We start from the raw sequence: 16,825 nt of genomic DNA, 5'->3' as shown, positions 1-16,825 counted from the left end.
AAATAAAAATTGTGTCTATTTCAGGTATGAAAGGTGAAGCTCTAATATATATATTCATTGGGAATAACATATGTATTAGCCCATGTAGTTACCATTTCCTTTTTATTTTTGTGGTGTGAACATTCAAGATCTAACTTCTTGGCAAATTTCAGGTATGTGATAAAGTGTTTATAACTATAGTGACATTACTGTACAGTAGACATGCTGAACTGATTCATCATTCATAACTGATGCTGGTCAAAGAGAATGTCCTAGTTTTCATCTCCTTTACTTCATCCCTGAACAATGATCACAGTAAGCGGCCGTTGTCTCTTAGCCAAGTCTTCAGAGCATCTAGATTCACAGTCTCAGAAGTTGGCATCTATCATGGAAATCTACTTTGTTAGCTCATTAGAGGTATTTCCACCACTCCCATGCTGGTAGGAGGTCCCAAGAAGGTGACCCAGGTCCCTAAACTTTTTATTTCTCTTAGAGCCAGTATCAATCAATCCTTCCATGAGTGAATGCTTAACTTGCATCAGTTCAGGACCAAAAGCACCAACCTCTGTCTATCATGACTTCTATGAATGCACAAGTTCTACTTTGCATTCTTACATTCTTCTGATTGCCCTGGAAACACAGTTTGTAGTTTCTTGTTTTTTTCTTTTCTTTTTTTCTTTTGAGACAGAATCTCGCTCTGTCAACCAGGCTGGAGTACAGTGGCACCATCTCGGCTCACTGCAAGCTCCGCCTCCCAGGTTCACACCATTCTCCTGCCTCAGCCTGCTGAGTAGTTGGGACTACAGGCTCCCACCACCACATCCCACTAATTTTTTGTTTTTTTAGTACAGACGGGGTTTCACCATGTTAGCCAGGATGATCTCGATCTCCTGACCTTGTGATCTGCCTGCCTTGGCCTCCCAAAGTGCTGGGAGTTTTCAGTTTCTTTAGATGCCTCATATTGGTCTTACAAAATGCAGAAGGTTATTTCATTCCCTTCCTTGGTTCAGAGATTATGGATTGTGTCAAGTCTTACATACCCATTGCATACTTTCTCAATTCCCAGCTTAATTCCTTACTTAATTTTCCTCATAACATTTCGATTAGGGGACAAATTGTTTTAATGTGGCATAAGGTATGGTCTGTATTTTACAAGGAATAACTTAGTTTCATTTACTTTGTCATTAGGTATTCAGGAGATGGAGGCCATATAAGAATTTTATTTACATGATACTGAGAATGAGTCATTTCAGACGAGACTCTCTCTCATGATGATATAATGAATTCTCAAGCATCTTTCCAATGCAGATGAATTGAATGATTGGCTAGTCAGAGGCTGAGATAAAAAGATCCCTGCATTCAAGGCAGCCATTAAATGCAGTCCCTGCTGCCATATTATGCAGCTGTTGCTCACTGAGGTGTGGGAAATTAATTTGGGAATTCTTTTGTGAACAAGAATATTATCTGCAAATATGAGAGATTATTCCTCTCATTGTTAAATAAACTCAAGTGCATGTCTTGCTATTGCTGACTTCCAATGTCATTCCACTATATTGAGAATTAAATGTAAGTGTCCTTGGCCAGAAAGAGAGGACCTCAGCTTGGATCAGAATCTGTCCCTTATTAGCTACATAACATCGCATATTAAATTTTTTTCAGGTGAAAAATGAAGGCAATAATAGATGACCATCTGTTTTGAGAATCAAATTGGATAATACCTGTGGTATGTGATACGTATGTAAATCCCATATCAGGAATGCTTTAAAATAAAACAAAACACCATATGAGATGAAGATGGTTCAGAGTTTATTCAGAAACATAGAGTTAAGAATCTCTGCTACCAGGAACACAACCCAAAGTTATCATGAAAAGAAGAAAGAAGGATAGAAGAACCATGAAGAGGATATTGAAAACAAATATATGATTGCAAAGATTACTGCTCAGTTGCAGAAGCCTAAATTCCTTAGAAGCAGAGAATGAAGCTCATGACTTTAGAGTCACAGCTGAGACCATGACTCCAAATTGAGAGCACACGAAGCTGGCACATGATCCACAAGGGGTAAGAAAAAAGAGAAACAGGATGAAGTATTCTGACATCCGTCTAGCAGATTCCCAAGATTTTAAACATACAGAGAATTCATAAAAATTTGGGTGAGAGCATGGTGGCTGTCAGCAGCAAAGTAAATTAGTCCCCCAAAAGATCAGTCAGTGGAGCAGAAAGTTGTTGTGTGAGGACGGTGGTTGTCTTGGGACTTGATCAGCAGCAAGAAGGCTGGCAGCAGCTGGACACACAGGTGGGCTGGAAGCAAGTGGTCCTGCAGCAGGTGGTCTCACAGCAGGCTGGGCGGCAGCAGGGCTGGCAGCAGCTGGATCCACAGCTCTGGTTTAGGCAACCAGGCAGGCAGACACTTGTGGGGTGGTAGCAGGTTCTTCTGCAGTAGACAGGTGCACAGGAGCTGGTCTGGCCACAGCTGGACCCACAGCTGGTTTGGCCACAGCAGCTGGACCCACAGCAGGTGGGCTGGCAGCAGGGTGTGCTGCAGCAGGAAGGCTGGCAGCAGCTGGTCACACAGGTGGGCTGGCAGCAGGTGGTTCTACAGCAGGTGTTTTGACAGCAAGTTGGGCGGCAGCAAGGCTGGCAACAGCTGGACACACAGCAGGAGGGCTGGCAGCAGCTGGTCACACAGGTGGGCTGGCAGCAGCTGGTCACACAGGTGGGCTGGCAGCAGGTGGTTCTACAGCAGGTGTTTTGACAGCAAGTTGGGCGGCAGCAAGGCTGGCAGCAGCTGGTCACACAGGTGGGCTGGCAGCAGGTGGTTCTACAGCAGGTGTTTTGACAGCAAGTTGGGCGGCAGCAAGGCTGGCAGCAGCTGGACACACAGCAGGTGGGCTGGCAGCAGGGTGTGCTGCTGCAGGTGGTCACACAGGTGGGCTTCCAGCAGGTGGTCCTGCAGCAGGTGGTCCTGCAGCACGTAGGCTGACAGCAAGGGGAGCAACAGTGGGTCATGGTGTCAGGGGTGGAAGGTGGGCTTCTATTCAGAGGTGAGTTTCCCAGAATGTGATGACCCCTTGCAATCTGGACCTTTTATACACCTGGCCTCCAAAGTTTCCACCAATCAGCAGGACTTTTCCTTGTTGCTGTTTACATTGTTTTTCATACTCCCTTTGCGATCGTCAAAGGGGAAGTTGTTTCTGAAATCTTATGAATCTTTTGAAAGTAAGTGTTTAATCTGTTTGTTAATTGAGAATTACTCATAAAAACTTCGTTTCAGATAAAAGGAAGTCAGTCTCATTATCAGCATCATTCCTGCTCTGACCATCATCCGGTCATGTGATAGTTCCTGGTGATGTGGGAGGCAGATAGTTCTCTCTGCCCCGCCTCATGGTTGGCTGTATGTAGACTGGGAAATGTCTGTGGGCAGTCGCGTGATGCTGATATATTCACAGTGATGCATTGAATCCATGCCCGGCCCCAACCCTGTTCACCCACAAAAGTCTAATTCAAGAGTAACAAGCATCTTTCTCGCTACAACCTACTCCCTCTGTGTCTTCCAGTTCTCTTAAACTCACTAGGGAAAGGGTGTTTGGCACAATGTGTTGCAAAATGCAGAGCTACACCAAAGCAGGTGGGTAGAAAAAGGAGTCCACTGGGATTCAGAAAGCACCAAATGGTTTCCGTGATGGTGTGGCCATTTATCCCGATTTGCCTGTGACTGAGAGGTTTACCAGCATGAGAATGTGGGACTCTGTGCGACATAAGTGCTCTAGATTCGGGCAAATCAAGCTGAGTTCTGGTCCTAGCTTTTTGATTCTAATACTTTTTGTATTTTGTGTTTTTTTTTTTTTTTTTTTTTGGTGTGACAGAAAATTGTACATGTGCAGTCATGACTCATAAAAAATAGTAATAGTTTTCTCCACTTTATAAGAGTATTTTCAATCTTGCTTTCTTTTTTTTTTTTTTTTTTTTTTGCCCTTGTCCAGGCATAGACCCTCCAGGACAATGTCTAATAGAATGTTGTAGTGTGTGTCTTTTTATATTCTTCGGATAGAAAGGAGAACTCTCAGGATTTCACAATTAATTACGATGCTTTCTGTCTTTTTTGTAGATTCATTTCATCATAGCAACAGGGCTTGTTCTAGTCCTTATTTTCTGAGAGATAGAAAACTGAAAATGTATTGAAATTTACAAAATCCTTTTTCTTTATAAGCTGAAATAATGTAATGATTATTCTACCTTTTCCAGTAAATGTTATTTTATTTTATGTTTTTTGAGACAGAGTCTTGTTTTGTCACCCAGGCTGGAGTGCAGTGGTGCAATCTCTGCTCACTGCAATCTCCACCTGCTGGGTTCAAGAGATTCTCTTGCCTCAGCCTCCCAAGTAGCTGAGACTATGAGTGCACACCACCATGCCTGGTTAATTTTTGTATTTTTAATAGAGACAGGATTTCACCACGTTGGCCAGCTGATTGCCAACTCCTGATCTCAAGTGATCCACCTGCCTCGGCCTCCCAAAGTGTGTTATTTAAAAAGTTGATTAATGTCTAAATGTTAGCCCAGTCTTGTATTTTTTAAAACAATTCATGTGGTTATGATCATATGCATATGCTACTGGATTTTGCTTATTTATATTTTGTTTGGGATACTTACGATCATTGCATTCCAAAAATATATTCTCCCATTCTTACTCTATTTCCTCTACCTTCTCTAAAGAAATTCTGAATACAACAAAATTCCTACCCTTCTGTGCCAAATTTGACCTTGATGTGACCCCCTCTATTGGTTTTTCTGAAGGCAATTTCATGTCCCATGAGATACTCTAGCAGTTCTGTTGCAGAGTGTGGGCTGGGGGTCAACAGTTCTCTTCAGCAGGAGGACTAGACTATCCCATGGATCCCTTTCTGACACACACATCCCATGGGGGGGACTCCCAGGAGATACTTGTAGCCCAGTTGTTGTCTTTCTTATCTTCTTTGACAGAAACAATGAAGTCTAGCCCAATTATCTGAAATCTATGCTTAGTCATTTCTGCAACAATACTGTATTAATCTAGAGAACGTGAGTAAGGAGTTGTCTTTAATCTGCAACTCAAATTATAGGAGGAGGAAATTACATCAGGATATGTAGGTATCAGTTAAATTCATTGAGGAGAACCTGGGGGAAAATGTGATTGGTGGATCTATCTATCTATCTCTACACTAGTCAGAACATATTTCCAAAATCTATAAAACACTATATAACACTGTGAACATATATCCAAAATCTATAAAACACTATGTAACACTGTGAACATATATTCAAAATCTATAAACATACAAAACATGAGAGCCCATGCAGCTCTCTAACAACAGGGCTATTGCACTGAGTTTTACATGTAGAGTTTTGAAGATAGTGGAAAGGAAACACTGAGTTTCCTGAGAATATAAGGAGATGTGTGTGATAGAATATCATAATCGGTTCTTAAATATTATGGCAGAAATGAATGAAGTGAAAGTTTACATTAACATGTAAGAAGTATCACTATTTAGGCCCTACAGAGAGATGGCTTTGGACAGAAAAATAAGAGAAATTAGATTGCCCTTGGAACTTCAAAGTTACACAAAAAGAAAAAGAGCAAAGTTATGCAAAGCCATCTTAAAAAGAATGAATGGCTTTGAGGCTAGCCAAATTTATACTAGTCTGATAAGGATTTGAAAAATGAATATTTCTTAAATGGGAATGGGGTATTCAAATTCTTCTCTCTGGGTATATATGTGGGAGTGAAATTGCCATGTCATAGGAAACACGTATAATCAGCATTAGTAGAAAGAAAAAAGCAGTGTTTCAACATTTTACAACTGGTAGTGACTCCTGCTTGATCCTAATATTGTGAACCTTCTGAATTGTACTGGTATGTATTTGTGTTTTAGATTTGCATTTATTTGATGACTAATGTCTATTAGGCATTGGTTGTTGCTCTTTCTTTTTTCATAAGATGCCTGTTCAAGTCTTCTACCCATACTTCTTCATGGTTGTCAGTTTCTTAGTGTTTTGTAGATTTTGGATATATGTCCTGACTAGTGGATAGATAGATAGATAGATAGATAGATAGATAGATAGATAGATATGATAGATAGATAAAATGGAGATCATTGTCTATAAACTTATATAAGATATATATGTATCAGGAGTTTATCATTTATTGAATGGATATGTTATAAATTTTTATCACATGCTGTGTTGTATGTTTCCTTTTTGCTCTCTTTTTTTGGTTAAATTTTGTTTTTAATTTTTACCAAAATGTGAATCCTGTTATGTGTCATTTAACAATGGGGATATGTTCTGAGAAATGAACCATTAGGTAATTTTGTCATTGTGCAAACATTGTAGCATGTACTTAAACCTAGATCATATAGCTTACTACACATCTAGGCTATTTGATATGGCCTATTGTTTAAAAATTATACTTTAAGTTCTGGGGTACACGCGCAGAACGTGCAAATTTGTTACATAGGTATACATGTGCCATGGTGGTTTGCTGCACCCATCAACCTGTCATCTACATTAGGTATTTCTCCTAATACTATCCCTCCCCTAGCCCCTCACCCTCTCACAGGCCCCGGTGTGTGATGTTCCCCTCCTGGTGTCCATGTGTGCTCATTGTTTAACTCCCACTTATGAGTGACAATATGTGGTGTTTGGTTTTCTGTTCCTGTGTGAGTTTGCTGAGAATGATGATTTCCAGCGTCATCCATGTCCCCGCAAAGGACATGAACTCATCCTTTTTATGGCTATGTAGTATTCCATGGTGTGTATGTGCCACATTTTCTTTATCCAGTCTATCATTGATGGGTATTTGTGTTGGTTCCAAGTCTTTACTATTGTGAACACTGCTGCAATAAACATATGTGTGCATGTGCCTTTATAGTAGAATGATTTATAATCGTTTGGGTATACGCTCAGTAATAGGATTGCTGGGGCAAATGGTATTTCTGGTTCTAGATCTTTCAGGAATTGCCACACTATCTTCCACAATGGTTGAACTAATTTACACTCCCACCAACAGTGTAAAAGTGTTCCTATTTCTCCACATCCTCTCCAGCATCTGTTGTTTCTTGACTTTTTAATGATTGCCATTCTAACTGGCGTGAGATGGTATCTCATTGTGGTTTTGATTTACATTTCTCTAATGACTAGTGATGATGAGCTTTCTTTCATATATTTGTTAGCTAAATGTCTTCTTTTGAGAAGTGTCTCTTCACGTCCTTCACCCACTTTTTGATAGGGATTTTGCCCATGCCTATGTCCTGAATGGTATTGCCTAGGTTTTCTTCTAGGGTTTTTATGGTTTTAGGTCTTATGTTTAAGTCTTTAACCCATCTTGAGTTAATTTTTGTATAAAGTGTAAGGAAGGGGTCCACTTTCAGTTTTCTGCATATGGCTAGCCAGTTTCCCCAACATCATTTATTAAATAGGGAAGCCTTTCCCCATTGCTTGTTTTTGTGAGGTTTGTCAAAGATCAGATGGTTGTAGATGTGTGGTGTTATTTCTGAGGTTTCTATTCTGTTCCATTGGTCTATATATCTGTTTTGGTACCAGTACCATGCGTTTTGGCTACTGTAGCCTTGTAGTATAGTTTGAAGACAGGTAGCATGATGCCTCCAGCTTTGTTCTTTTTGCTGAGGATTGTCTTGGCTATACGGGCTCTTTTTTGGTTCCATATGAACTTTAAAGTAGTTTTTTTTCTAATTCTGTGAGTAAAGTCAATGGTAGCTTGATGGGGATAGCATTGAATGTAGAAATTACTTTGGGCAGTATGGTCATTTTCATGATATTGATTCTTCCTATCCATGAGTATGGAATGTTTTTCCATTTGTTTGTGTCCTCTTTTATTTCCTTGAGCAGTGGTTTGTAGTTCTCCTTGAAGAGGTCCTTCATATCCCTTGTAAGTTGTATTCCTAAGCATTTCATTCTCTTTGCAGCAATTGTGAATGGGAGTTCACTTATGATTTGACTCTCTGCTTGTCTATTATTGGTGTATAGGAATGTTTGTGGTTTTTGCACATTGATTGTGTATCCTGAGACTTTGCTGAAGTTACTTATCAGCTTAGGGAGTTTTTAGGCTGAGATGATGGGGTTTTCTAAATATAGAATCATGTCATCTGCAAACAAAGACAATTTGACTTCCTCTCTTCCTATCTGAATACACTTTATTTCTTTCTCTTGCCTGATTACCCTGGCCAGAACTTCCAATACTATGTTGAATAGGAGTGGTGAGAGAGGGCATCCCTGTCTTGTGCCGGTTTTCAAAGGGAATGTCTCCAGCTTTTGCCCATTTAGTATTATATTGTCTGTGGGTCTGTCATAAATAGCTCTTATTATTTTGAGATACGTTCCATCAATACCTAGTTTATTGAGAGTTTTTTAGTATGAAGGGCTGTTGAAGTTTATTGCAGGCCTTTTCTGCATCTATTGAGATAATCATGTGGTTTTTGTCATTGGTTCTTTTAATGTGATGGGTTACATTTATTGACTTGCGTACATTGAACCAGCCTTGCGTCGGAGGGATGAAGCCGAGTTGATTGTGGTGGATAAGCTTTGTAATGTGGTGCTGGATTTGGTTTGCCAGTATTTTAGAGAGGATTTTCGCATCAATGTTCATCAGGGATATTGGCTTGAAGTTTTCTTTTTCTGTTGTGTTTTTGCACTGTTTTAGTATCAGGATGATGCTGGCCTCATAAAATGAGTTAGGGAGGAGACTCTCTTTGTCTATTGTTTGGAATAATTTTAGAAGGAATGGTACCAGCTCCTTTTTGTACCTCTGATAGAATTCATCTGTGAATCTGTCTGGTCTTGGGCTTTTTATTTTATTTTATTTTATTTTGGTTGGTAGGCTATTAATTACTGCCTCAATTTCAGAACTTGTTATTGGTGTATTCAGGGATTCGAATTCTTCCTGGTTTAGTCTTGGGAGGGTGTATGTATCCAGGAATTAATCCATTTCTTCTAGATTTTCTAGTTTATTTGCGTAGAGGTGTTTATAGTATTCTCTGATGGTAGTTTGTATTTCCATGGGATCAGTGGTGATCTCTCCTTTATCATTTTTTATTGTGTCTCTTTGATTCTTCTTTCTTTTCTTCTTTATTAGTCTGGCTAGCAGTCTATTTTGTAAATCTTTTCAAGAAACCAGCTCCTGGATTCACTGATTTTTTGAAGGATTTTTTGTGTCTCTATCTCCTTCAGTTCTGCTCTGATCTCAGTTATTTCTTGCCTCCTGCTAGCTACTGAATTTGTTTGCTGTTGCTTCTCTAGTTCTTTTAATTGTGATGTTAGGGTGTCGATTTTAGATCTTTCCCACTTTCTCATGTGGGCATTTAGTGCTATAAATTTCTCTCTAAACACTGCTTTAGCCGTGTTCCAGAGATTCTGGTACATTGTGTCTCTGTTCTCATTGGTTTCAAAGAACTTATTTATTTCTACCTTAATTTCGTTATTTACCCAGTAGTCATTCAGGAGCAGGTTGTTCAGTTTCCATGTAGTTGTGTGGCTTTGAGTGAATTTCTTTTTCTCTTTTGATACGGAGTCTCACTCTGTCACCCACGCTGTAGTGCAGTGGCGTGATCTTGGCTCACTGCAACCTCTGCCTCCCGGGTTCAAGCAATTCTCCTGCCTCAGCTTCCTGAGTAGTTGGAGTTACAGGCGCGTGCCACCATGCCTGTCTAATTTTTTTGCATTTTTCGTAGAGACAGGGTTTCACCATGTTAGCCAGAATGGTCTCGATCTCCTGACCTTGTGATATGCCCACCTTGGCCTTCCAAAGTGCTGGGATTAGAGGCGTGAGCCACTGTGCCCGACCTTGAGTGAGTTTCTTAATCCTGAGTTCTAATTTGATTGCACTGTGATCTGAGAGACTGTTTTACTTCCAATTATGTGGTCAAACTTAGAGTGTTATGTTGTACTGAGAAGAATGTATATCTGTTGATTTGGAGTGGAGAGTTCTGTAGATGTCTATTAGGTCCACTTGGTCCAGAGCTGATTTCAAGTCCTGAATATCCTTGTTAATTTTCTGTCTCATTGTTCTGTCTAATATTGACAGTTGAGTGTTAACGTCTCCTACTTTTTTTTTTTTTTTTTTTTTAGATGGAGTCTTCTGTCGCCCAGGCTATAGTGCAGTGGTGCAATCTTGGTTCACTGCAACCTCCACCTCCTGGGCTCAAGCAATTCTCCTGCCTCAGCCTCCTGAGTAGCTGGGATTACAGGCACGAGCCACCATGCCTGCTATTTTTTTTTTTTTTTTTTTTTTTAGTAGAGACTGGGTTTCACTGTGTTAGCCAGGATGGTCTCGATCTCCTGACCTTGTGATCTGCCCGCCTCGGCCTCCCAAAGTGCTGGGATTACAGGCGTGAGCCACTGCACCCGGACTATTTTTTTTTTTTTTTTCTGTCACCCAGGCTGGAGTGCACTGGCACGATCCTGGCTTACTGCAACTTCCGCCTCCTGAGTTCATGCCATTCTCCTGCCTCAGCCTCTCCAGTAGCTGGGATTACAGGTGCGCACCACCATGCCAAGCTCGTTTTTGTATTTTTTGTAGAGACAGGGCTTCAGCATGTTGACCAGGCTGGTCTTGAACTCTTGATCTCATGATCCACCCACCTTGGCCTCTCAAAGTGCTGGGATTACAGGTGTGAGCCACCTTGCCCAGCCAGTCTCCCACTATTATTGTGTGAGAGTCTAAGTCTTTTTGTAGGTCTCTAAGAACTTACTTCATGAACCTGGGTGCTCCTGTATTGGGTGCATATGTACTTAGGATAGGTAGCTCTTCTTGTTGCATTGATCCCTTTACCATTATGTAATGACTTTCTTTGTCTTGTTTGATCTTTGTTGGTTTAAAGTCTGTTATATCAGAGACTAGGATTGCAACACCTGCTTTTTTTTGTTGTTGTTTTCCATTTGCTTGGTAAATCTTCCTCCATCACTTTATTTTGAGCCTATGTGTGTCTTTGCACATGAGATGGGTCTGCTGAATATAGTACACTGTATCCTTTATCCAATTTGCCAGTCTGTGTCTTTTAATTGGGGCATTTAGCCCATTTACATTTAAGATTAACAATGTATATGTGAATTTGATCCTGTCTTTATGATGCTAATAGGTTATTTTGCCCATTAGTTGATGCAGTTTCTCCATAGTGTTGATGGCCTTTAAAATATGGCATGTTTTTGCAGTCACTGGTACCAGTTTTTCCTTTCCACATTTAGTGCTTCCTTCAGGAACTCTTGTAAGGCAGGACTGGTGGTGACAAAATCCTTCATCATTTGCTTGTCTGTAAAGGATTTTATTTCTCCTTTATTTATGAAGCTTAGATTGGCTGGATATGAGATTCTGGGTTGAAACTTCTTTTATTTAAGAATGTTGAATATTGACCCCTACTCTCTTCTGGCTTGTGGTATCTGCAGAGAGATCCACTGTTAATCTGATGGGCTTCCCTTTGTGGGTAACCCAACCTTTCTCTTTGGCTGCCCTTAACATTTTTTTCCTTCATTTCAACCTTAGTGAATCTGACAATTATGTGTCTTGGGGTTGCTCTTCTCGAGGAGTATCTTTATGGTGTTCTCTGTATTTCCTGAATTTGAATGTTGGCCTGTTTTACTAGGTTTGGGAAGTTCTCTGGAAAATATCCTGAAGTGTGTTTTCTAACTTGGTTCCATTCTCCCCATCACTTTCGGGTACACCAATCAAACATAGGTTTGGTCTTTTCACATAGTCCTATATTTCTTGGAGGCTTTGTTCATTCCTTTTTATTCTTTTTTCTCTAATCTTGCCTTCACGCTTTATTTCATTAAGTTGATCTTGAATCTCTGATATCCTTTCTTCTGCTTGATCCATTTGGCCATTGATACTTGTGTATGCTTCACAAAATTCTCGTGCTATGTTTTTCAGCTCCATCAGGTCATTTATGTTCTCTTCTAAACTGATTATTCTAGTTGGCAGTTCCTGTAACCTTTTATAAAGGTTCTTAGCTTCCTTGAATTGGGTTTGAACATGTACCTTTAGCTCGGAGGAGTTTGTTATTACCCACCTTCTGAAACCTACTTCTGTCAATTCATCAAACTCATTCTCTGTACAGATTTGTTCCCTTGCTGGTGAGGAGTTGTGATCCTTTGGAGGAGAAGAGGCATTCTGGTTTTTGGAATTTTCAGCCTTTTTTGTGCTGGTTTTTCCTCATCTTCATGGATTTATCCACCTTTGGTCTTTGATATTGGTAACCTTCCAATGGGTTTTTGTGTGGGCATCTTTTTTGTTGATGTTGATGCTGTTGCTTTTTGTTTGCTAGTTTTCCTTCTAACAGTCAAGCTCCTCCTCTGCACGTCTGCTGGAGTTTGCTGGAACTCCACTCCAGACCCTGTGTGCCTGGGTATTGCTGCCTGCTCTTTCCTCTGGAAGCTTCGTACCAGAGGAGCACCTGCCAGATGCCAGCCAGAGCTCTCCTGGATGAGGTGTCTGTTGACTCCTACTGGGAGGTGTCTCTCCGTCAGGAGGCATGTCTCTCCCTGAGGAGGCAGTCTGTCCCTTAGCAGAGCCTGAGCACTGTGCTGGAAGAGCAGTGGATCTCTTCAGAACTGGCAGGCAGGAACGTTTAAGTCTGCTGAAGCTGGGCCCACAGCTGCCCCTTCCGCCAGGTGCTCTGTCCCAGGGAGATGGGAGTTTTATCTATAAGCCCCTGATTGAGGCTGCTGCCTTTCTTTCAGAGAATCCTTGCCCAGAGAGGAGGAATCTAGAGAGGCAGTCTGGCCACAGTGTCTTCGCCGTGCTGAGGTGGGTTCTGCACCCAGTTCGAACTTCCCAGCAGCTTTGTTTACACTGAGAGGGGAAAACCACCCACTCAAGTTTCAGTAATGGCAGACATCCCTCCCTGCACCAGGCTCTAGTGTCCCAGGTTGGCTTCAGACTGCTGTGCTGGCAGCCAAGCCAGTGGATCTTAGCTTGGTGGGTGCCTTGGTGGTGGGATCCACTGAGCAAGACCATTTGGCTCCCTGGCCTCAGCCCCCTTTCCGGGGAGTGAATGGTTCTGTCTCACTGGCGTTCCAGCCACCACTAGGGTATGAAAAAAGACAAAGAAAAACAAAAACCAAAAACCAAAAAACCGAAACAAAACAAAACAAAAACCTCCTGCAGCTAGCTCAGTGTTTGCCCAAACAGCTGCCCAGTTTTGTGCTTGAAGCCCAGGGCCCTGGTGGTGTAGGCACCTGAGGGAATCTCCTGGTCTATGAGTTGTGAAGACCATAGGAAAAGTATCTGGGCCCAATAGCACCATCCCCAGAAATACCATTTGATCCAGCAATCCCATTACTGAGTATATACCCAAAGGAATAGAAATCATTCTATTACAAAGATACATGCATGTGTATGTTCACTGCAGCACTATTCACAATAGCAAAGACATGGAACCAACCCAAATGCCCATCAAGAGTAGACTGGATAAAGAAAATGTGATACATATACACCATGGAATACTTTGCAGCCATAAAAAGGAACTAGATCATGTCCTTTGTGGGAACATGGATGGAGCTAGAAGCCGTTATTCTCAGCAAACTAACACAGGAACAGAAAACCAAAACGACATGTTCTCATTTACAAGTGGGAGCTGAATGACAGGAACACATGCACACATGGTGGAGCAGGAGAACAACACGTACTGGGGCCTGTCACAGGCAATGGGAGGGAGAGCATCAGGAAGAACAGTTAATGGGTCCTGGGCTTAAAACCTGGGTGATAGGTTGATCTGTGCAGCAAACCACCATGGCACTCATTTACCTATGTAACAAACCTGCACATCCTGCACATGTATCCCAGAACTTAAAATAAAAGTTGATAAAATAAAAAATAAATAATTTTAAAAATTTAAAAAATGTCTGGAGATGGATGATAGTTGCCTAACAACATGAATGTATTTACTGCCACTAAACTGTGTATGTAAAAATGATTGTAACTGTGGCTGGGCACGGTGGCTCATACCTGTAATCCTAGTACTTTGGGATGCCAAGGCAGGTGGATTATGAGGTCAGGCGTTTGAGACCAGCCTGGCCAACATAGTGAAATCCCATCTCCACTAAATATACAAAAAATTAGCTGGGCATGGTGGTATACGCCTGTCCCAGCTACTCGGGAGGCTGAGGTAGGAGAATTGCTTGAACCTGGAAGGCGGAGGTTGCAGTGAGCCGAGAACGTGCCACTACACTCCAGCCTTGGTGACAGAGCAAGACTCCATCTAAAAAAAAAAAAAAAAGATTTAATTGTAAATTTTATGTGTATTTTACTGCAGTAAAAAACAGTAAGCCACGAATAAAAAGTTTTGACGTGGGAACAAATTATCTCTCAAAGTTTGGGTGCAAATGAAGTGTGGCCTAAGTTTTATGGGGAGTGACTTAATCTCCTATTACCATTTATTTAGGTGACCAGAAGAAGGAGGACATACAGAACGCCAATTCCATGACTTCAACAAACAAGTATTTCTAGATGAGCCTCTCACACCAAAGTCCCAGGACAGAGGCAGGAACACAATGGGTGCTCAAAAATATTTAAAGACGTTCACCAGCGGCTGACAAGAGACTGAGAAAATAAAATGTTCACGTGATTCAGGAGGGCTCTTAAAACAAATTGTTGCTCTTAAGATGTGGCTATTGGTTAGGGGAATGAATTTGGGATGAACTTTGTTACTAGAAAATGATCTGCCAGTGCATGGAATTGGTGTTTCCATTGTCGGAGAACAACTTCAAGTGCACCTCTTCCCCATGCTAAGTCCTTAGTATAATTTCTTTTTTTTTTTTGAGACGGAGTCTTGCTCTGTCCCCCAGACTGGAGTGCAGTGGGGCGATCTCTGCTCACTGCAAGCTCCGCCTCCGGGTTCACGCCATTCTCCTGCCTCAGCCTCCCGAGTAGCTGGGACTACAGGTGCCCGCCACCACACCCGGCTAATTTTTTGTATTTTTAGTAGAAATGGGGTTTCACTGTGTTAGCCAGGATGGTCTCGATCTCCTGACCTTGTGATCTGCCTGCCTCGGCCTCCCAAAGTGCTGGGATTACAGGCGTGAGCCACCGCGCCCGGCCTAATTTCTTCTTTATAGTAATCTATAAATGTGACAGCAGCAGAGCTGAAATCAGAAACCCTGAGCCTAGAGCCGATTCTGTCCATCCTTAGCTACATGACACGATGCAGGCCACTTTGCTCATCTTGGTTCTGTCCATGTTTGAGGCTACTATGTTACTTAGATGAGATAATATATGTGAGATGCGAAGCAATCATAGACACAAAACAAAACACAATACAGGAGGCACTATAGTAAAGACTTTATTAGGAAATAAATAACCCTCCTTGCAGCTAGGAAGATAATACAGAGTCGTCATGGGAAGTCACAAAAATGAGTATTATGTTGAAACAAAATGATATTTATCATTGTAAAGATCTAATAAGGGCCGGGTGTGGTGGCTCATGGCTGTAATCCCAGCACTTTGGGAGGCTGAGGTGAGTGGATCACCTGAGGTCAGGAGTTCGAGACCAGCCTGACCAACATGGAGAAACCCCGTCTCTACTAGAAATACAAAATTAGCCGGGTGTGGTGGTGCATGCCTGTAATCCCAGCCACTCAGGAGGCTGAGGCAGGAGAATGGCTTGAACCCAGGAGGCGGACGTTGCAGTGAGCTGAGATCATGCCATTGCACTCCAGCCTGGGCAACAAGAGCAAAACTATGTCAAAAAAAAAAAAAAAAAAAGTAAAAGAAAGAAATGGATATATCTGGCTGGTCTGATCATGGAACTTTATTCCATGTAGATAGCGATCTGTGGTAAGTTGATCAATAACTGCAAGGCTGGCAGTCCCTAGACACACAAGAGGCTGGGCAGCAGCAGTTCTGGTAGCAGCTGGAGCCACAGCTCTGGTCTAGGCAACCAGACAGGCAGACACACATGGTGTGGCAGCAGGTTCTCCTGCAGTAGACAGGTGCACAGGAGATGGGCTGGCAGCAGCTGGACCCACTGCCAGTTTGGCCATAACAGCTGGACCTACGGCAATTGGGCTGGCAGCAGGGTGTGCTGCACCAGGAATAATGGCAGCAGCTGGTCACACAAGTGGGCTGGCAGCAAGTAGTCTTGCAGCAGGTGGCTTCGCAGTAGGCTGGGTGGCAGGCAGTAGGGCTGGCAGCAGCTGGATCCACAGCTCTGGTCTAGGCAACCAGGCAGGCAGACACACGTGGGATGGTAGCAGGTTCTCTGGCAGTAGACGGGTGCACTGCAGCTAGGTTGGCAGCAGGATGTGTTGCAGCACCTGGGGGGGCAACAAGACTGGCAGCAGCTGGACACACAGGTGGTCCTGCAGCACGTCGTAGGCTGGCAGCAAGGGGAGCAGCGGTCGGTCATGGTGTGAGGGGTGGAGGGTGGATTCCTGTTCAGAAGTGAGTTTCCTAGAGTTTGATAACCCTATTCAATCTGAACCTTTTATACATGGTACGCCAAAGTTTGGATCAATGAGCAGAAGTTGTCTTTGATGTTGCTTATGTGAATTTCTCTAGTTCATTGGGAAATGTCCCAGGGAGGAAGTTGTTTCTTCAGTGCTGTGAATTTTCTTTGAGTAATTGATTTATTTGCTCTCTTAATTGACAAGTAACCAGTCAGGACTATTCTGAACTGAGAAATGAATCATTCTCCCTATCAATTAAGCGCTGATCCTCATTTTTAAAGCTGGGTACAGTATTTGGTCATTTAACAGGCCCTATGTAGCTTGGTGAGATGTCAGGACCATTGTTGGTCACCATCTATTTTTCCTTATTGCTATTTACTTTTGGAAGCACCTCTGAAGATAGGATGATGTTGAGTC

At 42.2% G+C, this 16,825-nt stretch overlaps 1 protein-coding gene across 1 annotated transcript; it reads right to left on the bottom strand.

Moving 5' to 3' along the window:
- Nucleotides 1-1,409: 1,409 nt before the first annotated feature.
- LOC102123598 (uncharacterized) lies at nt 1,410-16,368 on the bottom strand. The gene is given in 4 exon segments (XM_065531586.1): nt 1,410-2,978; nt 15,874-16,142; nt 16,144-16,175; nt 16,242-16,368. Coding segments are annotated over 4 exon segments (1,170 nt in total). The 3' UTR covers nt 1,410-2,236.
- Between the last annotated feature and the right edge of the window lie 457 nt (nt 16,369-16,825).

The sequence above is a fragment of the Macaca fascicularis genome, chromosome 16 (genome assembly GCF_037993035.2).
Source record: "Macaca fascicularis isolate 582-1 chromosome 16, T2T-MFA8v1.1".
Lineage (NCBI taxonomy): Eukaryota > Metazoa > Chordata > Mammalia > Primates > Cercopithecidae > Macaca > Macaca fascicularis.
Note: the sequence above shows the minus strand (reverse complement) of the source record. Positions and strands in the feature narration are given on the sequence as shown.